Below are 26622 nucleotides of genomic sequence, written 5' to 3'. Positions count from 1 at the left end.
CAATCCACTCCCAGTATTCCAAGATTAATTTCATCTAAACTCCCAGTAATTTTAGTTATGTTTATTTTTTAACTGATAAAGCATTGTGTTTTGTTGTTATTGCAAGGTATATTAATTCTTGCAACTGCTGGTACTATGTAAGCACAATAAGAATAAATAAGTAAATTGTATATAATATATAATGTTATAGGTGTTATGTTTTTACAGTCAGTTCACAATTTGTTATCAATATAATAAAAATCATAAGAAATTGTGAAGAATACATTGCAATTGTTCTCTTGTTCTTAACATTTATATCAAGAAATTTACATATACATTAAGATATTTACATAACACTTCACTAGCCTGATCAGAGGCAGTCCTCTATATGTTGATTGTATTCTTTTCCTATCCTCCTCTTTTCCTTATCCTTTATACCTTTTCCTTGTATACCATAGGAACTGTGCAAACCACTACCCTAGCCAACTATGGCACCATACTGGCACTTTGTAGCAGACCCATGACAGACTGTTCCTTGAGATTCAATTTTGTGCGTAGTACTATCTGGGACTCTATCTCATATTTTACATCCAAAATTACGTAAATTTCCAGGTAGTGTCTGAGGTGACGATTGGATAAATCAGGTGAGATACAGATCAGATAATACCAGGCTCCCTAATCTTGCTAAATGTACGGTATGCATATTGGTTTTTATGATATGCAATTATCATTTTAAACTGATATCCTAATAATCTAAATACCTGCCTATCTTAAGTAGGTAACTGTTTATTACTTCAGATTACCAGTATCCCTATCTAATCTAATCATATAACAATATAAGTAGATTGATATACTCATTACTCAGTAAAATAATGTTTTAAATAGTTCTAAAGTCTAATTAAAGATAATATTACCACTGCTGAATTTTTGTGTGTGCTTTAGACCTATAATTCTACATCCAGAATCTCATACACTATCTTTTAAAAAAATATTTTAAATGCATACCTCAGGTAAGTTTTTGCCATTTCATACTTTTTTTTATTCATTATCATTATTAAAAACTAACATGATTCATCATTTAAAATCAATCATTAAAGTTTCTTGTAAACATTGTGACATGTTTACAGTAACACAGTGACACACCCCCTTCAACAGACTGGATAACATCAAGTAATCTGAATTGATAGATCTTTATCTTGGTAATAATAGAAAAATAATCCCTTCCTTATGCACCACTAGTTATTACCCTGCTTAATGTTAAATTATAGGTTGCATGACTGATGAACTGTAATTGATGATAGCCTTTTATTACTTGAGGAAATAAATATAAAAAATATATATTTAAAAGATTACATATGAAATAATATGATTAGATCATACAGTATACTAGTAGTTATATATATATATATATATATAATAAATACAATAACATACATACATATATACATATAAATATATATACAATATATTTATAATTTATTTATACATGTATTTATGATACATTTGAAATATAATACAATTGACATGCTACATTATATAAATTGTAAATGATTGTAATTGTAATAAAAACAGCCTAAACCTTTACAGTACCAACATTGATTCATTGTAATTAATATTGTTGTTTTAACAAAAAAAAGAAACAAAATTTAACATAATAGAGCACAGTATTAGAAATTATGTAGATAACTGGATATCACATTGTATGAAGTTTCCTATAGATATAATTCCTCAGTATCCTACCAGTGAAATATCAAATTTTGAGTGAATGTTTGGGATTAAAGTTTAATAGAAGGTAATATGACAGCTGGAGATTCATTTAATCCACTAGTTTTACACATCTTTAAGGGATGTTAAGTCTATCAGTGCATTTGCTTGAGGATTAAACAATATTTAAAGAATTGCTATATTTGAAAATGAATTATTTCATTTTTAATTTAAATATATCCACACAATTCTATTGTTGCATTATTTTTTTTTAAAATCAGTTTTTTAATGTGCTATCATAAAATTTACTTTGTACAAGTGAAGAAAAACAAAAATGAAATATGGCCTGGTGCAGAGTAACAAATTTCTTGTGCAATAAATTCTGTTTAAGGTGGGTATAAGTTAATGTTTGATCTTGATAAATAAACTATGAATATTTTTTTATTAATCTCTCTGAAGTACTACAGAATTAGGTTTTCTCAATGATTTTTTTTTTATTGTGTAAAATGAACTTCATTCAGTAGGTACAACGGAGCTGGATGTGAAAGATAGGTGGATGTCACTAACTGTATGTGTGAGGTACCTCTCCAATTCATTTTAATCCCCACTCTTTTTTGTATACACATCCTACAACTTATGTCCAGCCCCCCAAAACTGTAAAAATAAATATTGCAAAGCAGTTTCAAGTGAGATATGTGCAGCCCAATAACTATTAGTTTGACATGCCTGATTTATTATATAATTTATGGATATTTTCTTAATAATATAACCAATTAAAATTATAGTAATATAAAAATAATATTTTATTGATGCTTGCTAATGTTCCAGTGATACTTGTTATTTATACATTTGTTTATTAATGGCAATAATTAATAAAGCAATAAATACTGTAATTTTATTATGCTGTAAATAAGAATTCTGTTTTATTCAATACTGCTTAAGAGTATTCTTAGTGAATGAATTGTTTTATTATCATCGAGTTACCCAAAATTATTAAATTCTGTTTTTGATACTCCAAAAAAAACACAACTGTGAAAAAATTTGCAAAGAATTTTATATATATATACACAAATGTATATATGTATATATATAAAGTTGCTTTAAAAATAATAATATTAATAATAATAAAATTTATTTTTTCTTGTCAAATGTATTGTAGATTGAATTTTACATTTATACTCAAATATATATTTTGAATTTATACTTACGTAGAATTATAATATTTCAAAGATAAATTTACGATGTTGTATTTATAAATACAACATAACCAAAGTTATTAGAAGAATATTTATTAGAAAGATTGTTTTAATACTTTTTGATTGCTTAAAATGGTTCTTTTTTTCTTAAAAAAAAAAAAATCATTAAAAAGGTTCTGTTCATTAATTCAGAGCCTAATGAAAATTTTCTTGATTATTGTTGACCGATTGCCTGTATACCCATTTTCATTAAATCAATAAAGCCATGTTATATTGGTAAAAGTTTTGTTTTGTGACTTATTTTTACCTGACATGTCACTTGAAATGTTGATATTACAGACCCTTTTTTTCCCCTCCCCCTTTTTGGAATTCCTCTTGGATAATCACTTCTGACAGGGGAAGTATACATCTCGATTCCCCCCCCCCCCAGGGGAGAAGATCCCGCCCGCCTCATAGCGTGTCCGGTCACTACACCACCCCCTCCGTTCCTAGCCAGTAGTGGTTTTAACGGAGGACATCTTCTCGCCCTCAAACTGATTCCACACCACAGCTTTCAGTTCAGGCCCCGCAGAGATGTCACCGATGCAGATGCCCCAAAGGGACATCTACATCGGTAAAGTTCACTTTCTTTTTTCCTGTTTAGCCTCCAGTAACTAGATAATTCTTCAGAGGATGAATAAGGATGATATGTATGAGTGTAGATGAAGTGTAGTCTTGTACATTCTCAGTTCGACCATTCCTGAGATGTGTGGTTAATTGAAACCCAACCGCCAAAGAACACCGGTATCCACGATCTAGTATTCAAATCTGTGTAAAAATAACTGGCTTTACTAGGACTTGAACGCTGGAACTCTCGACTTCCAAATCAGCTGATTTGGGAAGACGCGTTAACCACTAGACCAACCCGGAGGGTTTGGTAAAGTTCACTCTGAGATAGTTTTAAGTTTATGCCTTCAAAAGAAGACAATGGACACCTGCAGCTATCACGTCGCCCTCATGAACTAAGCTAGAAGCCTAACCGCGGAATGAAGAGCCTGCGCCTAGCTCTAACTATTAATGAGCCAACTTATTGAATGTTTCAGATCCGAGAACTGCCACTATAACAAAACTTTCCCACTAAAGGGGAAGTATACAGCCATCAGATGTCAGTATGCAAAGTGCCCATGGCTTCATTGCACAAAAACAATCTTCGCACACTCGGGGGCCATCTAAGTGCTCAGCCATGAGCCTATCTGGCCCAGCACTCTTCGGCATCAAATTCCCTGTTGCCTGTTGGGTTTCCTCAGAGACAAATAGTCTGTCATTCACTTTCCTAATTTAGTCCTCTATAACCTTCCATTCTTGGGGGTCCTCTCATCATAATTTTCTGAGTGTCTTCTGGAACATGACCTCTAAGTCCAAGGCTTCCAACACCTCTTGACATTCATTCTCAAATCGTGTACAACTAAAATATACACGTAAGGGGGTCAGCACAAATGGGACAGAGGTCTGAGTGGTCCAAGCAGAATCTGTATAAGTATGCTCTATAGCCTCCATGGCCCACCAGGAATTGGGTTAAAGAGTAACCCAGCAAACCATGGGTTCTTCGCTATCAACTCCTAAGATCTCCAACAATGTGGTGTGTCCACCTCCCTTTCATTTCCCTGTCCCATCTGCTATGCCAGATTCCTAACAGTTCCTCTTCTGTTTCAGCAGAAATTCTGCATTTTTCAGCAGGGAGTAAACTTGCCTTCGACTCGGATGTTTCACGACTATCCGTCAAGGGGGACAAGGTTGTGGAGGAAGTCAGGGGATTCAAGCCGGTGACGGGTGAAGCTGTGGGTGAACTCCACAAGTCTATTAAACGGGTAAAGAAGAAGGTGAAAAATCCTGTCTCCTTCACCGCAGTAACTGGCGTGCTTGTGTCTAAGCGGATTAGTCCACAGCTGCCAGTTCAGGCGCCGGCTGCTAAAATTAAACGGGCTACCATTAAGGTGGTTCCGTTAAAACTTGATCCGGGAGCTTCATCGTTAGCGACGGAGTTAACCCTGAAGAAGGTTCTAGACCCGCAGAGGGAAAAGATCCAAGTCTCCCGGGTCATTAAAACAACGAACCACCGTGTCATCTTAGAAGTCATACGTGAGCGGCAAACGAAACAGGTGCTGGAGGCCAAAGTTCTGACAAGGAACTGACAAGGCTCAGTTGCTGGCCGAGAGGAGGCCACAGATATTGTTATACGATATATCACGGGCGACAAGGGTGGAAAAGCCCTAAATCCTCAAGGCGATGCATGGGCAAAATCCTGTATGTCTGTTGAGGATTTCCATCGGGAAACCAAGGTGTTCAGAAGGCTGGAAAGGAAGGAAGCCCCAAAAAGTCACTGGTTGTTGGAGACCTTGCCAAAGATCCGGCAGGTTTTGGTAGCCGGTGGACGTTTGTTTTTCGGGTTGACATCATGTAGGGTTGTCGGCCATATAGAGGTTGCCCGATGCTACAAGTGTCAGGGCTTTGCTGACAGCTCTCTCGGCTGCACTGCGCAGTTGGAGATGTGTTGTCACTGTGCTCTTCCGGAGCACAGGGCAGCCAATTGCCCTGCCCAGTTTTCGCCTGCTAAATGCGCCGCCTGTACCTTGGTGAAAGGTAGCGATGCTGGACACCGGGTCGGGGGTAGGTAGTGCAGAGCGTATGATATTGCACAAGCGAAAGCTGTAAAACAAAACAGCTTATGGCGACGCTTGAATTGGGGGAAGCCTTTGAGGACAAATACCACCATGTTGAATGCTTATGCCTGGGGCAGTTGAATCTACATCATGTCCGGGCGGCCACCAGTGAAGCAATAAGGCTCCTTGAGGAGTATAACCTCGAGGTCCTCTTGGTCCAGGAGCCGTACGCGGTCAGAGGCAGGTCTCATGGGGGACGGCCGCTATCCGAGGACGTGGTTGGGTCAGATACATTGGTTGTCTTTTGGACCCGGATGGATGGATAAGCAATTCACCTGCATGCGAGTCACGAGGGGTACGCTCGACGTCGTACTAGTGTCGGGATACTTCCAGCTTGAGTGGAGTACCAACGACTTGCTGACAAATGACTTGCTGACCAATGACTTGGGCAGGATGCAGGACGGTCTCCCAAGCACCAGAGTATTGGTTGCTCTGGACGCTAATGCCAAGTCTCCCGCATGGAGTTCACCACTCACTGACCCCAGAGGCGCTGGTCTCGAACAGTTTGTGGAAGTCAGGAACCTCTACTCGCTTAATGATACAGAACAACCGCCAACTTTCTCTTCCGAACTGGAAGAAAATTACATCGACGTCACTTTGGTGACGGACGACTTGCTACAAAGTACAAGTAGTAGTAGACAAAGGACTGTCTGGCCCGAGGCCAGTGTGAACGATCAAAGGCTTATAACCTATGAGATTGTTTATAGAGGCAGTCCAAGAGCTCCAGATTCGGGTCGCTATAACTTAATGGATCTACCGGCGCGCCCGTAATGAGTATGTTCATGCCATCAAGGAAGCCAGACTCAAGTTATGGCAAGACTCCGTTCGTGAGTTGCAGTTCAAACCCTGGCAGTTCGCAAAATCGTATTACCGACCAAAGCCATTGCATGTGCCGTCCAGTGTTCGACGCAGGTTTGGTGGTCGTGACCACACTTAAACATCTGTGGCGACTTACCAGGCGTTCCTGGATACTGTGTTTTCAGATGCTCCGGCGGGTGAAGCAGAAGTCGGCGTCGGGCGGATGAGAGACCATTCCCTGGCGTGCGAGCTACGGATCCTGTAGATATAGACCAAATGGTTTCTCGAATGGCACTGAGAAAGGCACTGGGGATTGACCAACTTGACCCGGATATTTCTTACCATCTGCTGCCTGTCATAAGAGTCGCTTGGCAGGCTGTTCTTGGGTTGCCTTAGATGGGACTGCTTCCTGACTTATTAGAAAGTAGCTTTTGTGAGGGTGCTCTTAAATCCAGGAAAGGATCCTAGTGAGGTTGGCAGTTATCAACCCATCAGTCTCTTGCCGGTTATAGGCAAGTTGCTGGAAAGGCTGGTCGTGGAACAGCTTGGTAAAGCATCGATATAAACTGTTTTCTAAATTGAGGCCAATATGGCTTCAAGAAAGGAGTTGGCACCGAGGATTTCATCTTAAATGCTCTTGCCAAGATGGAAAGCGCCGGTTGGCTTAACTGTATGCACTGTTGTTTTTAAAACAACCTCCTACAAGGCTACCACCGTATTGGGAAAGGCTCTCCCAATCGATTTAGTGGTAAAAGTTGGGGCAGCCATGTGAAGATTGGAAAAAGGTAGGGAGGCCGAGGTATTTGGGATGCGGTTTCGAGCCGGGCCAGTACCGTAGCGGAACGTTGATCAAAATGCACCGGATCTAAATTTCGGACAGTCGCCCATCTCCCGCCTGCGGAGGAGGCTTCACAGCCTCGCGATGGAAGGATGGCAGCTGGAATGTCCCACCACGTCTAAGGGAAAATCCTTGTATAAATTTATGCAGGATCTGGGGGGTTGGTATGCGTCGACTTCGTTTTTAAGGGAAACGGGTGCCCAGGTGCTCACCAATCACGCCAATTTGAACCAATATCTGTTTCGGTTCCGCCTGGCAGCTGATGACCTGTGCGTCTACCGGGAGGTCCAATCGAACGAACACCTGATGTTTGACTGCCCTGATCTTCGGGGGCCAGAGACCTAACCACCCTGGAATTTAGAAGTCAAGGGAAAAATTGGCCACTCACAAGCCGCATTGTCGGATTGTGTGGGAGTTCCTTGATGTGGTGGCTTTGTTCAACCGGCATCAGTAGTTTACTTTAAGGGAAAAACTTACCGCATTGCTACGGGAAGCTAACCCTGAGTATGGCTGACCACCAGCCAATTATGGCTACAAGCACAGTAAAATGGTGACAGGTACTTGTTGGCATTCAGCGACCTAGGCGTGGTAGCAAATTGCTGTCTAGACGAAATAAGTTTTAATTTATTGATGTCATATATCTTTTAGTAGTTGACGGTGTTCGCCTACCCATTTTAGTAACACATGACAAGTGAGCGGTGGGACACGCAAGCCGGTGAGTATGGCACCGCGCTTAGTCCGCTCATGCTGTTAGGTAAGATCTAGGAGCTACTTAGGATACTCGTCGCTAAACTGTTTCGAGGCTCAGTTGCCGTTTGTGGCATTAACATTCGGTCTTATGCTTTAGGACGACCAATTGGGTGGTGACGGGAGAAATGCCAGACAAACCAATAATCTTAAAACCTCCTCCTTGACTCTAATCTCCGTATGTTGTCCAGATTCACGTATGGATAGTATCTCTGCTGTGCCCGTAACGATAACATCCGTTCTCACCATTTTAAGCAAGTCTGCGTATGACGTATTAGACTTTAGGATAAGTGTCTCCGTCCTACGGGTTTGTTTCGCGAGTGGTTCGCTATGCCAGAAGGAGGAGTTCTGACACTCGGCAGAACTCCTTTTTCTTACATATACTACGATCTGTAGATCTCAGCTTGAATGTCATCAAGGCAACCTCTGTCGTTCTTTCTGATTTTCTGAAACACATCGACCAGCGACTGTGCGGTATCGTTTTCACTACTGGAATCAACGAAGACCATGTGAAAAACATTCCTAATCGGTGCCCGTTTTCCTGACTCTTCGCCAATGAGTGTCACCTCCAAGGCTGCCGACAATACAGACCCTGCTTCTAGCCTCGGGTTATTCATCATCCATGCTGCCTGTGGGTATCTCATCACCAAGCTGTCCGTCAATTTGCTCTCAGTAATCTCTTTGATGTCCATAACTGCTACTACATTCCTTAGGGAGGGGGTCACTCCTATCCGGAATTTTTGTGTATTGTTATGATAGGCCTGATTCTAGCCCGTTCCTATTCTTCTGTTCCGTAAAGTAATTTTAGACTACTCTGACATATTATATTTTGCTAGATCTCATCTGATAAAAGTCTATACAATTTCCTTTCATAGCCACATAAATGTGGCCTGCTAAAGAAACAGTTTCATTTGTGTTAAAAAAACTTTCTTCTGCAGAAAACTGCACTTCAAATTAATTCTTTCAGTATACTTAATTAGATCACTGCAGACTATTACCTTTCAACAACTTGTGATCTTTGTGGTCAAAGGCACAGATATGTAGTTCTCTCCTCAATACACCAAAAATTATATAGTTAAAAATGTAATTATAATTTGTTTCACAAAAGTATGCAGCAAACTAAAACACAAACAATATAATGATTCTAATTTAGTTTAATCCATCTGAAAAAAAACACTTCTCTTTACTTTTAACGTAAAAATTAAATAAAAATAACTTGTAATACAAAAATCAGAAAATTGTGATAAGTTACATATTTAACTTGAAAATAAAAATGATAAAAAGTACATTACCACTATATTAAAATTTTATCAAGTAAAAAAGAAAAAAATATTTGTTACCTCATTGTATTTCTTCAATACCTGATATTGAACGTCCATTGAACTACTGTCATATCATTTTCCAAATTTATCACAATATCTTCAATAATATTTTCACACAACTGTTTGCTTCCCATGCTTTATTTTCTTCTCTAATTACATGTTGAATATAATTTTTCCAAGCATTTGCATCTACTCTATTAACACGTTCTATCAATAGATTTTTACATCATTTAACTTAAATGTTGTATTATTACTCCCATTGTAGCCTTTGACCTGTGCTCATATCCATTCTATTGGGTTAAAATTGCAATGGTATGGAGGAAGACGCAACATGACACAATTTTTTAACTTTGCTATTTCATATACTTTATAATGAATATATTTTTGTTTAACTAGTTTTACTAATCTTGTAAGTTCTACTTTTACATGTCTTTGGTGTACGTGATTTTCTTCGATTTTAACTATTCAGCAATTTTCGATTTTCAGATCAAAAAATTTGGAATTTTTTCAGTTCTCAGGCAATACAACAGCGCATTATCCATTACTATGAGGGATCCTTCAGCAATAGTTTTGATAATTTTAAACCATAACATTAAATTGTCACTATTCATTTCATCGTGATACTCTTGGGAAGATCTGGATTCAAAAATCCTAAACCACCATTCAAAAACCCATTTTAAATTTCTATGACCGTTACTATTAACCTTTTCCAGGTAGGGTTTTCACCCCAATTGACAAATGTTTCATAAAAGCGTCTTTTGTGATCTTTATTTCTTTATCCACCCATACATGTCCCACATTTGCCCAATTTTCATCTAGATCAAAAATTGTCATACCCTCTTTGTGGAATCACTTAATTTCTCTTAAACATTCTCTACACCATGAAATAATATCTTCACGTTCAGTCAATAAGGAATTATTTTTTTTTGCACATGAAACAAAAATTCATTGATTTTAAAACAGGATGTTATGTACTTTCAGAAAAATATGAATCTGCATTCATGGCAGTTAATATTTTTTAAATTTAGGAAGTTCATTACTGAAATAAAACAAATTAAATTTTTCTGATAGCGGTTTAAGTAAAATTGTCAAACTTTTCAATTGGTTTCACATGCTTTTGAGTATTTTTAAGGCAAACATGTTTTCCATCAATTTTGTGTTTCTTTATTACACAGAGTATTCAAAAAGTGACTCAACCTTATGGGAAAATGAGTAAGTTACAATAGTTGTTGAAAGTGGCCTCCATTATGCAATTCACATAATTGAACATGATGTTGCATGCTCTTAAACACATGTAATGTTTGTTGAGGAATTGCAGCGACATATTGTTCAATTTTGCTTTGCAATTCAGAAATGATATGAGGATGAATTTTGTAAGCAGCATCCTTAACATATCCTCACAAGAAAGTCAGCAGGGGATAAATCAGGAGACCGATGGGGCCACAAGCCCTTTGAAATCACTTGTCTATGAAAACACTGATCCAAGAAAGTTAACCGTAGCATTGTCCTGCTGAAACCACATGTACTCTAGCTGGTGTGCAGGTATAGTGTTTACATATTGTTGCATCATCTGTATGTAGTGCTCACTGTTCACTGTGCCATGAAAGAATGTGATGAAGATTCACCTACGCAAAATTGCATACCAACCATCCACTTTTTGTCCACACAGAGGAACCTCGTGCGGCTGATGTGGATTTTCTGTACACCAAATATATGAATTCTATGCATTCACATATCCATCAAGGTGGAACTACGCCTCATCAGATCGAAACCAATCATGAGTTCTATTTTGCTAACGCCTGTCGCACTACTTGCTTTCCGAGCAACGTCTCTGACTGCAGATTTAGGTTTATCTTGTTTTAAGATTATATATACATTAATAATTTTATTTTTTTCATAGCTACTTAAAGGTTTTCTTGCTTTATGTTTCATGAAAAAATCACTTATAGTTAAAACCAGATTGGCACAAAAACACAGAGTAGATTAAAATTAATGAAAATAACACTAAATAAAACTTATAAAAATGAATTAAAAATGTATCGCACCATATGGAGTACCACAATAACAGACAGAAATACTTTCCTTCACTGAACTGAGTAATAGTGTGAAATAATAAAAAATGATGTTATTGTTATTAAACATCATAATAAATACTCAACAAATTTTTAATTGCTTATCATCAGCATGCTATGGCGCCAGACAAGTGATAGCTGACAGTACATTGTTATAGGCATAAAAAATAATTGTACTTACACGTGGGAGTGACAGAATGATTCAGTCTTAATTACTGGGATATGACTCATACATGCTGAATTCATATTTATATCTGCTGTACTATTTAGTGATACAAGGATTAAAAGTCAAATCCTTTACTACCTTTTTTTCTGTTGGAAGGGGAAATCTCTATCAGACACTATCCTTTCTCAAGGGCAGTAGAATCCGGTTCTTACCAGCTAACAGACATGAATGATCAGACACTGTAAGCATAACACAGTCTTCTGTGGGTATCGCAGAATCGTCGTTAAGGAAAGAAACAGTAAGGAATACCAGGGACATCAACAGATGACGTACATCTACAACCCGACCCAGACAGGCTAACCTACTCTTCCGCCTCCTTTCACCCGATAATCCTCCTCACCATCTCTGAAACCGCTTGCCACTTTTCGACGTCCAAAATCATGACGCTAACTGTAATCAACTGGCCCCGATACCGCCACACACCGCACTCTTGAGTCTGTCTACTTAATGAGCGGAAAAACGACGTGGTTGACATCGTCAAAGGCACCACAATATGGACACAGGTAGTCTTCACTGTAACCCCTGGCGTATAGGTATGACGTAAAGTACCCATGACCCGACAGGAATTGGGTCAACCAATAATCACCCTCGCCAAATCCCTGCCGCCCATGGCACAATACACTTTATCATTCTGTACGTCCATCTTTCCTAGTCTGTCGTCTCCTATCGGAACTATTACTTGTCCAAAAGAAGACGGAGTCCTGTCCTTCCTGCGCTAGCATTCTTCCTTGAACCTCACCTTAAATGTAGCGGTGGCATAACTGCAATAAAGGACGTCGCCTCAGAGGAGATAGTCCTGTAGCCAAAACAGACCCGCAGTGACATCTTCCTCTGTACCCGCTTGAGGCTCAACCTGGCACGCTGAGTGTTGATGGCTCTTTTCCAACCAGAAGCTCCGTGCAAAAGAACTGAATTAATCACGCTAGAATAAGCAACACCATTTAGAAGCTGTAGAACCTTTAACGTTACTGAGAAGCCTGCTCAACGCAGTCACTGTGTTCTCAGTTTTAATCGGGGCTTCGGCCATGTGTCTTTGAAAGGAATGCATTTCATCCAGCCATTACCAGAAGTACATAACCAATAAACTGAGAAGTACTGTCACGCCCTACACTTGAAAGGTGACATGATCCAGTCTCCGCTTTCCGGCGTTGACCAACACCTTTGTCTTATCCGAAGACAGTTCCAACTCTTTATCTGTCAGCCAGCCTCTAACTCAATGGCTTCATTAGATCCTGTGGCACGCCTCAATCAACTGTAAACCTGGCTCTGCCACTGGTGCCATCATGTGTCAGAGATATGACTGCAATAACCTTCGCAAATAGGCAGCAGTCCCCTTATCAGCATGCGATTCAAAGCTCGACAACTATGGCAAACTGTTAAGAGCATTTTTAACGTCAAAGATGAACTTTTTCTCGTTTACCCAACAACTGCACTATCAACAATACTCATGATCGTTGACTGCATCTATCATCAAAACACCTGTCTGAAACCCGTATTGATGCGGGCTTAACCCACCTCTTCTAATGATGTTATCAGCAAGCCGCATCACAAGCATCTTTTCGAACAGCTTGGCAAAGTTGTTGATTAGACAGAGACGCCTGTAGGCAGAAGGGTCACTGACAGAGTGTCCCTCCTTCCTGATCGGCACCAACCGTGACACCTTCCAATCTTCCGGTATTCGCTCGTTAGCCAAGATGTAGTTAAACATATCTTAAACATTGAAAGGAGCACGTTAACAACAATCCTCACCATTTCAACCGAAAGACCGACAGACCCATGACTCTTTCTCGTATTCATCTTCTGACTGACGGCCGTCAGTTCTTCCTAGGTGAAACGCGAATACTGTCAGCTACAACTCCTCCCTCCTGGTTTCCCCAACTGCTGGGAAGAGCGCTGTTATACAGCATTATAACTGGCTATCCGTAAGGCCTGGCAGTTTACAGCCAAATCTCTTAATAACTATTTGGTAACATCGGTCCCAGACATCCCTATCGATCTCCTCGCATGGCTGCCTCCATAGGTTCCTCTTGGTATTTGTAATGGCCAGCTTGTACTTACTCTTGGAACGAAGAAAGAAACACTCACCGGCTCATTCCAAACTTGTTCTGACTCACGGTTTGATCGTTGAAACCACCCTCCTGCTGACCAGCAAGTTTTTCTTAATTCGGCTAGTTCCACGTCATCTCTTCTCCCCTACCTAATCTGGCCACAATTGATTCTTTACACTTCATAAAACATCCAAGGATACTGCCACCCGAACTTCGCCGTCCCGCCTTAAGGCCACAGTCTCCACCTCGAACAGAACTATACGATGGTCATTTAGTGAGATCTCATCTGACCTCCCAGGAGCCGATTCTACGAACATGGTCAGCACTGATGAGAGTCATGTAGATTCACAAACGATCATCGTTCCTAGGAAGTCAGTCGCCGTTCACGCATACCAACCCCGCCGTACTCATCAGCTGATTCAATACAAAACTCCTAGAGTTATCAACCTTACCACCCCAAACTATGGACTTCGCATTGAAATCAATCAATGAAAAGTTTGTAGAGTACTTAATGCTATTCAACAAACACAAAAAGACAGTTTCTCAATGATCTCTGTGAATAAATACTCAACATTTCAAAAAAATAATTAATAAATTGAGTATACAGGTGTTCTCAATGTTGTCTGATTATTAACTAAGTGTCTTTATTCTGTAAATTCCTTTTTAAATGAAAAATCAATGACATTTAATTGTCGTTCATCAACATAAAATTATTTCATATTATTTTATTTTATAAATTATTTTATTACTTTAAATTAATTTATTGATATATATATATATATATATATATATATATATATATATATATATATCAATAAATTTATTTTTTAATTACGTATTTTAATTTTAATGACTATTCTATCAAGCCATACTGGTTAACTGAAATTTTGAAGATTATGGAAATATAAAATTGGTTTCATACAAATCGATTTTAAAATCGTTTTCCCTGAAATGTTTCACATTTTAGCCTGTAGTAGCGCGGCTAGGCGCCAGATCACTGTTTTTTCAGTTTGGCTACTGTTTAATTATGTATAAGGATTCAAAACTTCTAAAAGGTTAAAAAACTATAGATTTTTACATTAGACGTATCCATATTTTCTTTTTTTTTCTTTTTAGTATTCATGTTTGCTCAGTTCAAATTTCCAGTGATTATTGATATTTCATTTATCCTTACATTTATTGCTACGTTGGCTACACTGCTTTGAGCTTGTGTCGATTTCAGCTGATAAGATGTGTCGGTGAGATGCCGTGGTTAGTTTGAAATTAAATTTTATGTTAACGCTGTAGTTTATTAAAATTCTAGTAATTAACATTTTCGGTTTTCCAGATGGCCTTTTTAAATTTTTATTTAATTGCTTATTTATTAGTTTATACCAGTGATTTCACTCTTTGTTTTCATGACGGAGTAGATTTTGTTTCGGAACATAGATTAAATGTAACAAATTTTCAGTTAAATCTAATAGCTGAAAAACTGAACAACTGCTCTGGATTGTTAGTTCATACTGCTAATGAGGTAAGAAATTCAAGTTAACCATCTTTAACTGATTAGTATTTTTTTTAGTAAACATAAATACTGTTTATTTAAGTCTGAAAATTGTCTTTGTTATCCTTCCATGTTATTATAGTGTGTTAATTCTAAATTTAAAATATAATTAAAATTTCTTGATGTTGTTTATTTTTATTTCAGCAGTCTTCCCTTCCCTAAATCGTATAAGGAATTTGTGTAAAGAAAGTTTTGTATTATTTATTAAAGTAAAAATTTATCAGAGTTCATTATGTATGTGATAAATGTTAACTCTAAAATTAGTGTTGAAAATGCTTTTGTAATAAAGCTGTAGGGTAGTAGAGCCATTAATTTTTTTTTCTTTCTGTGTGTTTTATTGTAATCTAATATATATAAATAATGAACACTGATAAATCTTTACATGAACAAATAACATAAAACAGCTTTTATATATATATATATAAACATCTCTATAGAAAATCCTCCAACCACATATTTTGCTCTGATGTGCCACATATCTGCAAATTGATTTTTGTTATAAAATTTTAAATACTATAACTTTCAGTTACTATATCTCTTATCCACCATTCCTAATGCATTTTTTAAACTTGTAAGAAATATTTTAGTATTAATTCTGTATTAATTAATTTTACATATCCAAAATTTACACATAAAACCATTTTTTTATACGTCATTTGACATAGAAAACCAAAAATTGTTACCTTTTATAGTTACCATTAACTATAAAAGGTAACAATTACAATTTTTGATGTTCTGGATAAACAATATGTTGAAAAACTAAGCAGCACAGAAGAAACTGTTTATTTTAAAACAAAAATTTGATTGTATAATTTTTTTACTTAAATGATTGGTTTGTTTATCAAATTTTAGTTGAACATGTTCGTAAATATCTTCTGGATTTTGAAAAAAATGTTTCAGTCTTAAAGAACAGAAACAGTAGACTAACATATTCAATTTATATTTTCTAATAGTTTGTATAGCTTCATTTGTTAATAAATTAAGCAGTTAAGTAAGTATAATGACAGAAAATCAAGAACTGAAAGTTGTAGATGAATTCATTTATTTGGGAACTATTTTTTATTATATAATATCTAATTATATTATTTTAAAATTATTTATCTAGAAACTGCCAAAATTAACTAGATTTGTTGAGAATATCCTAAACCTAGAAGGTTTATTACCAATAAAAATTTTTTTTTTTGAAAATAAGATGCATGAAATGAAACAAAACTACAGATCAATAGGATCAAATAGTTGCTTACTTACACTTCTGCTGGGATTAGAAAGGTATCCAGTAACAACAAAAGTAGTGTCATAAATAAGAGAAGCAGAAATGAAGTGTTTAAGAAGCATAGCAAACAAAACATGTTGAGATCGGAAAAGGAATTCTAAAATTCTAGAAATCTTAAGCTGGAGTCTGTTGGGAAAAAAATTAGAAACTGATTTGGTTATGTTTACCAGATGGGAAAGATCTCATTTATTAGAGGAAAATCAAAGGTATTTGTCTCTTGCCTTATAAATGATGACTAATCAAATGAACATAAAGTTCAACCTAGCTCATATGCATTTTTTTCTTTTTTGTGATAAAATTTCATTAGCAGTAACAAGGATATACAATGTATATCCTTTGTCATATCCTGTTGCATTCACCATCCTGTGTTCTGTCACAAATAATAGATTTTCAAATTTGTGATCGGTTGATCTTTTATGGCAAAAAGTATAATAACCAGTCAGCAGAAATGTAGTTTCTTTAGTTCAAATTATCTCTCTCAAAGTCAGATGTAATGGAGGTATTTTGATATACTTCATTATATTTAGATTATAGGATCAGATGGCTGACTTTTTCCTCAGTTACTGTTGGACCATAAAGCCAACCTCATCTGATTAGAGTATTAATTGCTACCTAAAACTTTATCTATCTCTGCAAGATCCTTGGCCCAAGGGTTTCAGATTGATCAGCAGCATTGCTACAGAATTTAGGAATATGCATTCATCTTTTATAATCCATATTTTGTTTCAAAAGCCCTACACAGGTATGGAGAGTTACTTAATTAGTATTGTGTAATATATATGATGAATATCTCGCATTGAATCCTTGCATAGGTCATATAACACCTTACGGCCAAGTATCTTAACTTTCAGAGTACATTAGAATATTCTGCTGTTACTAATCAGACAACATAAAAGAGATATGTAAACAATAACAGTGGCTTATAATTCTAAAAAATAAAATATAATCTAAAAGAAAAAAATAACTTAGAAGATAGCTTGTATTACATTCCAGAATTCTTATGCATTTTTTGTTGAATCTGGTATCATAAGTTATGGGACACGACTGTGTTCCATGCTTGTATAGCGAATGTACCTATAGCTTGTTGTAATATCAGAGAAAATAATATGTTAAAAGTTCAAAAAATACTATGTTATAATTCACTGGATAGGATGTAAATCTAATTTAAATTACGGATAAAACCATTATATTATGCTTCTCAGAAAGATTTAATATAGCTAGTTGTGTGGATAGTATTACAATTAATGATAATAGTGATATTTCTGGGTGTTTTACTAGATGATAAATGTTCATGGAATTTAGCTGATTTTGTCTGCAATACAGTTAGTCATATTATTTTGCTTATGATAAAGTGCTAAGCATGTCACCACCATTATTAAATATTTATTATAGCTGCTTTATATTCTCATCTGAAGCTTCTCATGGTGTTTGTTAAAAAAGCTAGAACAAATTTTCAAAATACAAAAATGTGGCATAGCACATTATTTGGTACCCACAAAAAGTGTTTTAGACTAGTATGTAGTAATTTAAAAATTTTAACTCATCCATGCTTTTATATTTTTGAATCTGCTACCTGGCTTATATCAAACCACCAGATAACACAGATATTTCCATATAATCCACCACAGTACTTCACCGTACAAGAAAACTCATTTGTATCTAGTATCCTCACATAGTTGCTTTATTATTATTATTATTTAATGTATTTATTATTTGTATGTATTAATGTGAACAAGGATTTTTTAACAACTCTATTTTTTGTGTTTCTTTTTTTGTTTTTTTATTATGCTCAGATCAAAAGTTTTACCTTGGTTTTCTGTGATTCATCCATACAAATTTTGGAGTTCTTCTGTTTTTATTGATGGAATAGCATACCTATCCATTCCTGATGTGATCTTTAAATGTATAATTATGTATGGATCTTAATATTTACAAATTTATTTAACCCTAGATTGTTGGGCTAGATTGTGTTGTTAATTAGATCCAAACAAGTAAATGGTGGTTAGGATATACAATAGCTGAATTAAGTTAAAATTTATAGTTACTTCAAACAGCAAATGTGGTAATTGAAAAGATAACAAAAGATTGTATAATTATTTAAATAACAATAATATTAGATAAAGAGATACATTAATTATAAACATTTAAAACAGTGCAAATAAAATAATAAATTTATTTGATTAGAGAAAATACACAATGGTTTACAGATGTTAATAACATATATAAACATACAAAAAAGATAAAATATGATAAACATTGTCTTTGTCAATCATATTAGAAAAAATTTGAGAAATGATATAATAAAAAAAGACTAAACATTTAAAGAGTATAATCAAAGTGGCTGTAAAATAATAATTCAAGGTAATGATTTATTACAAATGATATTAGATACTTTATTAAGTTATTTATTTACTGACCATTCTGTAAAATCAGTTGTTCTATTATCAAATGATTTCATAATTTGAAATAATATGTAAATCATAAATAGTATATCTTGTATTAAGCACGACATAAAGAATATGTTTTGTTTTGATATTATATGTTTATATTAACAAAGATTATGAAAACAACTTGGATAATCTGCTTGTGACTAGACAAGACAACTGCTGCAAATTTATGATGTCTTGATAATCGGATACTGCATTTTACTTTTCAAAACTCCATTGTTATAATCAAGTTATCTTTTGCGTCTTGCAATAAATTATATCCCTTATCAGTATGTCACTTCAATGGCAATAAACTGAACTACTCATTTTGATTATGCAGATTAGGTATATCAGCAATAAATAAATGGTTTATTCACTTCATAACATATGATTTTTGACAGGAACAGTAGGTTTGCTATTCCATTAATATCAGAAACAAACTGCTCCAACATTTTTCTTTAATGATAAAGGGAAACTGAAGAAACCTTGATCAAATCAGCATTACAAAATATATACAATTATAAATAAAAAAGAAGGATATTATGATCTATATTGATAAAAAAAAAAAACATTATTTAATGAAATAATAGCACTATATGTATATGAAGATAAATAAATAAAACAGTACAAATTAAACAAAGTATCCAAAAATTCATATTTATCCAATTAGTAGCTATTATTTAAAAACTCATTGACAGAATATTATTGTTTCACTTAAAGTGAAATTAATTTAGTTATAATTAGATTTAATTATAAATAGTGTTGGCAAGATTTTTTTTAGATCTTCAGTAAATAAATCTGTGTTAAGATATTTAAATTATTAATTAATTATTATAAGTAGAAACTGAAAAGTACAAAAAGGACTTTAATTGTAGGCTGAGGTCTTATATATTATTACATTATTTTTTTTTAATAATAAACATTGCACATTCTAATATGCAAACAAATGGAAATGTGAGAATCAGAATTTCACATTTACCCTTACCATAATCAAATAAACATCTGATAATATATCTTGAAAACTCATTCTGACTTTCACAAGTAGCCCCAAGATACAATTTTAGTATAATATTCTTGGTATTATTAATATAATAAATATTTAACTATAATACTGAACTTAGCGATCAAACTCAATGTAGGTTTTATTTTACACATTTAATGACTTAATCATTTAATAATTGTATTTGTCTCACTCTTCCATTAATATATCTATCATTAATAGCAACAATCTTGCTTAGACAGGAATTTTGTCATTTCTTATTTTAAGTTGTATTGTCTGGCTTTTATGTTTATAAGCCTGTAAATATTAAAACTTTTTTCTTTATATATTCTCATTAAATTCATCCATATGGACTAGGTTTAAGGTTCAATTTACAGGCACTGTTAAAAATACTAAATTGGCACTTAATAATTATTTAATTTTTTTGGGGGAGGAAGAGGATTGTTTGGCTGGATCACTATTTCTTTTTATTTCTTTGCTAATTTTTTAACCTCAATGTATTTCCTCCATTCAGACATCCTGATTTATCTTTTAATAAGAGAAACACAGTGATTATTTTTAAAACATTTTCTTCATTTTGTAGTACTCCATACAAGTTGAAAAATCATAAAACCTAGAAACATGGAAATTTACATATTTATCAAATATACACAGCCATGCAAAACAATAACAATATCTCATTAACAATAAAGAAAAAATTATATTCTGTCTCCACACAAAAAAAATAGTCTGAACTATACGCCTGTATAACCAAAGTGTAAATTAATTGTTTTAAAATAGGAACAAATGTTTAAACACGAAGTGCTAACCCAATTCTCATATATCGCTGAAAAAAAAATAATTTTGTGGATTAAAGGGTTTTTTGTAACTTATTTTACTTGATTCTGATAAAATATCATTTTCTGTGAAAATATATTTTTAATACATCACTCAAAAATAGAAATGAATGTTTTCATTAAAAAAAAATATGGAACAGTTGAATCGTACTTGGCCTGTTAGAGGTTTATGAAATTAAGTTAACTTTATAGTTTTGCATTTAATATAACAAGCAGATATTGTAAAAATTAGTATTTATTTAGAATAAAAATGAACTGTATAGAAAAAATTGTTATTATATAAAAATTGTTTGTTTTATATCAATGGGCAACACTCAGCATAGTAAGAAGTATGAATAGAATAAAAATTAAATTTAGAAATCTGGCAAAACAGATTTGTGCAAACTGTCAAACTTACTTTTGAAAATTGATTAATACTTTTATCATTGAAAATAAAATACGAGTAGATCCTGTCCCCGGTCTAATTTGCTAAAATGATTTACTTTTATATAAGTGTAACAAATTACTCAACATTCAGTTATTGCTATATATTGAATTATAAGTGGTTAATTCATATACAGTCGACAGGTGACCAATTTTCCTCAAGTTAAATCACATTTTGTTGAATTTCTTCTATATTCTATGTTATATTTTAAATGTTTTCATTGATCCATGTATGTAGGTGATGGACACAGCGATTTCATTTTATTCATGAAAATTTCACCTAGGTATTGGAAAGTCTATTACAAAACAACCTATTCTATGGAGAAATACATTTTAGGCAAGTCAGTTTTTGCCTGAAAATAAATTGAATTTTGTATTATTTATTTTCTTTGCATTTTTTTTTTTTGCAGATTATGTATGACTAAGAGTGTTACATTGAAAGAAACTTGTAGCAAATGGATTGAATGAAAGTAACAATTTTATAACTTCAGATGAGTTATCTTTTCCAAATAACTTTATGTAGCGTCTTAAGCTCCAAATATTACAGTTTGAAATTATCATTTCAATCATAGCAAAATGTTTAATATATTTTTATATTTGTACATAATTATTAAATTATTTGTACATAGGTATATAAAAAAAATATTTATACATTTTTTTTTAATATTTATTTTGTGTCAAAACAATTTTGTAAAATTTTTTTGACACAAAAAATAAATTGATACCAACATTTCATGAGAAATCATATTTACATTTCTCATGAAGATGGTACCACCTTAATCACAAATTTTTTTTAATTCTGGAATTTGATATTCCCTTACTGTGATGTTTAATTCCTCATATTTTTTTTATTATTATTTATTTTTGAACCGAATTGTTCCCAATCTAATCCATGCCATTCAATATTTCTTGTAATTAATTTTTAGTTTCTGTTATGCAATATCACCAGACAATCTTAACATTATTATTTTTTCTCCCTGGATTGTTTCATTGATCTCAAATTCATTTTTAAATCAAAATAAATTTATTTCTCAATTCTTGTATTTCATTTCCAGTGTACAGATTAAAAAGTAACAGGAATTGAGTACATTCTTGACTCACACCTTTCTAAATTACATTTTGTCTTCCCTTGTCTACTCTTATCAGAACCCCTTCTTGCAAAAAAGACTATAAATAACTTCTCTTTCTCTATATTTCATAGTTTTCTCTTAAAATTTTAAATATTTTATTCCATTCTACCTTATAAAATGCCTTGCAGGAGGCTTTATTCTTCATTAACCTGTTTTCTAAAACCAGTTTAAGGGCTAAAATGGTTTCCCTTGTACTTGTATTCATGAAATCAAAATAGTCTTGAATGTAGTTCATCTTTCACTACTTATTTTATAAACTATCATTGTGAGTTATTTTTAAGTTCAAATTTTTAAAATAAATAAGCGCCAATTTACAACTGATGTTTTTAAACCAAAGAATTTGGTAATTTTGAATTTTCTAGTTTTCTGTGTTTTGCACCAAACGTAATGTGTTAAAGGAAATGAATAATGTTCCGAACTTAAAAAAGAAAAGTGATTAAGTGTATCGTACTAAATAAAACTTTAGGTATTGTAAAGGATATTTTTAAATTCAGAAATATTTTGACTAAATTTTATTATAATTTAATCTTTCTAACTTCACTTGTGAATGATTTAATTTTAAATTGTTAAAAATTTAAACGTAATTTTCTACCTTTAAATATTCACTTCTTGCAACATAGTAATTTACAATGAGCGATGGCAATAAAAAAACATATATGACTCATTTCTTGTTATGTATCTACTATTTTATTATTAATCTTTTTTCATGTGTATCACATACTATAAATAAATAAATATTTTTTTACAAATTTATTCAGTTGCTATTATGTTGAAAATTATATAATCTTAATTTCTTTATTTTTATTTCAGCTTAGGGATTGTTTTGGTTTAAACAATGAAATTTTAATGAGCACACCATCATTATCTTCAGTCCGTGTTAAACCCTCTCAAGCTGAAGGTAAGATGAAATAATACATTGTTATATGAAGTTCAAATAAGCACCTTTAAAGAAAATTATAAAGTAAATTTTTGTTTGTCAGTTTAAGTAATAAAGGTCATCTCCTAGATAATTATTCATTCAGTACCAGTGATGTTACATTCATAGGGAAATTTTCTGTGAGCATTGCATAAGTTAAAAGATTTATAAGATCCAAATCAGCTGATTTGGAAGTAGAGAGTTCCAGCGTTCAAGGCCTAGTAAAGGCAATTACTTTTATACAGATTTGAATACTAGATCATGGATACTGGTGTTTTTCTTTAGTGGTTGGGTTTCAGTTAACCACACATCTCAGGAATGGTCAAACTGAGACTGTACAAGACGACACTTCATTTACACTCATACATATGCTCATTCATCCTCTGGAGTAATACCTGAATGATAATTGCCAGAGGCTAAACAGGAAAAAGGAAAAAGTGATTTATAAGAACTTGGTTTACTTAACTGAGTCAGCAGATGGAATGTCATCTTTATTCACAAATGTATTTTCTAATTTGTAACTTCCTGAGATTTTTTTATTTTGAAACGTTGAACTTTAAATGTTACAGTTTACTGTTTTTTTCCAGAACCCAGTTGCTATTGTTACACAGATTAGGCATTGAGGAAAAAAGTTATAACTAAAAAGAATGAATACACAAACAGTAATTAATGATAAGGTAAATTATTAAAATGATTTAATAAAAAGAAGAAAGATAAAGTAAAAATATTTAGTGTGACATGAAAAATACATATAACATAATAAGTAAATAGTAATAATAATGTAAACAAGGAAATGAAAATTAAATTATCCAGAAAAATAAGAAACAATTGAAGAGAACAAACTGTCTGTCCAGTTTGCTTAAAACATAAGAAAGTAGAAATAAATAGTCCTGGTAAAATTAAAGTGGTAAATCATAGGGATTGTTTTTAATCATTTAATCTCTAAGAAGCCTTAAAATTTATTCTTATGTCCCATTATGAGTTTTACAGTATGTCATATAAGTAACTTTTTAGGTTCAAAAAATCACTTTGTGTTGATTTCATTAAAATTAATTCACATGATCACTCAGTAGCAGGCTTTTGTTTGTTCCTGTTACAAGGAGCAAACAATTATGTACATTAAAAACATAATCCTCAGCCAGGCACAGTTAGGTAAAAAGGATGTTTCTGTAGGTGTTATAATGAATTCAGAGCGTGTGAAGGGTTAATTGTTAATGCTTCCTTCAAATTTAAACCTAAGCTTGTCGAACAACAGGTGTATTCCTCATTATTCTTAGAAAAACATGTTCCATTAAACCACATACTAAAAAAATGCAGTTTTGTACTATTATGCCTATTATAAATTAAATATTTAAATTACTATCGTAACATTATATAAATTAATTACTTCACCTAAGCAGTAAAAATTTAGGGAAGGTATTCTTACCTTAATGATATGTTCATATTTTATATCGACAAACATGTTTCTGAAGGCACTTCCAAAATTGTAGAAGTTTCATAAAATATATTAATTTTTTAAAATTACTTTAGTTAATATATAAAATTTGATAGTAGCTGTAGCATTATTATACCTGTTTAACATTATTTGTTTCTTAAATTAATTATTATTGTTATTAATAATTATTGTTAAATTAGTTACCCTATTTTTTTGTTTAGGAGGTTGTTAATGGTATTATTTTTCCAATTAAGTTCACCTAACTTAATTTATTATTAGAAATATTTAATTTATTTAACATTATAAAGTGGTTGTTTTATAGTGTAGGATCACACATAGCAAAAAATTTATCTACTTTCTAACTCGCATAATAGAATATTATATGTGTGTTCTTGACTATATATTACTGTGTTTTCTTTGGCTAAATAGGCTTACATGGCTAAATAGGTAAACTATAAGGTTGTATGTAATATTAATCCGTAAAAAGAAAGTAATTACTAAGGAATTTATATTTTAATTAAAACTAAGTGTATGGTATTTTGAAATTGTTTCAGTATGGTGTTTAGGGTTACTATTTGTAACTGCTATAAGCCTATGTTCTTTGTTGGGCGTCAGTGTACTTCCACTCATGCAGAAGACTTTCTACAAACAACTTCTAACTGCTCTAATTGGTTTAGCTGTAGGATCTCTTACATCTAGTTCATTATTTCATCTTATTCCTCAAGTAAGAATTTGTTATTTTGAAATTGTTATAAAATAAATTTTATTTTTTAGAAACATTTATATCTTTTGCTACCTTATTTATTGTTTACAAAAAGTAAATTTTTGTTCTAACTTAAAGTTTTTCTTAGCACCGAGCAACTTAAAAATAAATGCCATGCAATACTTTGGTAAATTTTCATGTATGAGTATAAAACTTGCCATTAATATTTAAGATGCATGAAAAAATAATAAAGAAATTAAAAATATTCCTGTACAGAAAGCTGTCAAAATGACAGTATACTGCAACAAAATTACTAGCAAACAAAGATTCGCACCATTTAAATGAGTCACTACGTTATATAATGTAATATTTATGATTAAGTTATTTTTCTTAACTCATACTTTAAATACTATTTTATTAGAAAAAGTTAAGAAAAAACCTGTTTTTTCACAAGAAACAGGTTGAGACTCATAAGCTTTCCCAGCATGCTTGTATATTATAAGAAATATATGTTTACCTGACAAAGAAAATTGAATTTTATCAATAACCTTGGAATCCAGTCTTTATTAACATATAACATAGTCAGCTACTCAAAGTATTACTACACAAAAAAAAAATGATGCTGCAAAATATGACACCCTCTACTTAAGCGTGATTGCTCAGCCAGTAATAAACCATCCTCAAAATTCAGTAAAAACAGTGATTAAAGAATCATTCAGGTTGGGGCCTTGCAGTTTTTTAAGTTTAAGCGAACATTGGTATATATGCATGGTTATTCTGATTTATATCTGTAAAAATTGTATTCCAGTGACTTATATAAGTATACAGACAATAAAGCTCTTTCTATATTACTGTTCTGTTTTTGTTTTATTCCTTAAAATGAATATGTTATGGTTACATTGTTTTAGTACAATACCTTCCAAATTAACATTCTAGTTTCCTTCTTTCAGATGGTTATTTGTTTAGTTTTTAACTACAAGATAGAAAGGGAAAATAACCCATATTTTCCTCTTTTAATTAATGCCAATCTATTGGTCACAATTCTGTCCATAATACAATGTATTGCATTTATTTTGTATTGAAATTTACAGAGAAGTTACTGGTGTCAGTCTTCTAAATACTTCTTGTGTCACTGATGAAAATATGACATTTTTATATAATTTTAAAGCACAGTTGATTCAGACAACACTGACATTCTTAATGTGGAAGAGTGCATTTTCTGGTTTATGTTGTTTTTTCTTTAGTAAAAATAAAGAATGATTAAAAAAAACTTTTTTTTTATGAAGTTACATAAATTATCATGTAGAA

General features: G+C 33.1%; 1 protein-coding gene across 1 annotated transcript in view; it reads left to right on the top strand.

The window, feature by feature from the left end:
* Window positions 1-14821: 14821 nt before the first annotated feature.
* The window catches only part of LOC142323400 (metal cation symporter ZIP14-like), a 31153-nt gene continuing 19352 nt past the window's right edge, over window positions 14822-26622 (top strand). The window contains exons 1-3 of the mRNA XM_075362970.1: window positions 14822-15142; window positions 23071-23158; window positions 25166-25335. Coding sequence (XP_075219085.1) covers window positions 14957-15142; window positions 23071-23158; window positions 25166-25335 — 444 coding nt within the window. The 5' untranslated portion in view covers window positions 14822-14956. The remainder of the gene's footprint in view (window positions 15143-23070; window positions 23159-25165; window positions 25336-26622) is intronic.

The sequence above is a fragment of the Lycorma delicatula genome, chromosome 4, assembly GCF_047948215.1.
Source record: "Lycorma delicatula isolate Av1 chromosome 4, ASM4794821v1, whole genome shotgun sequence".
Taxonomy (NCBI): domain Eukaryota; kingdom Metazoa; phylum Arthropoda; class Insecta; order Hemiptera; family Fulgoridae; genus Lycorma; species Lycorma delicatula.
Note: the sequence above shows the minus strand (reverse complement) of the source record. Positions and strands in the feature narration are given on the sequence as shown.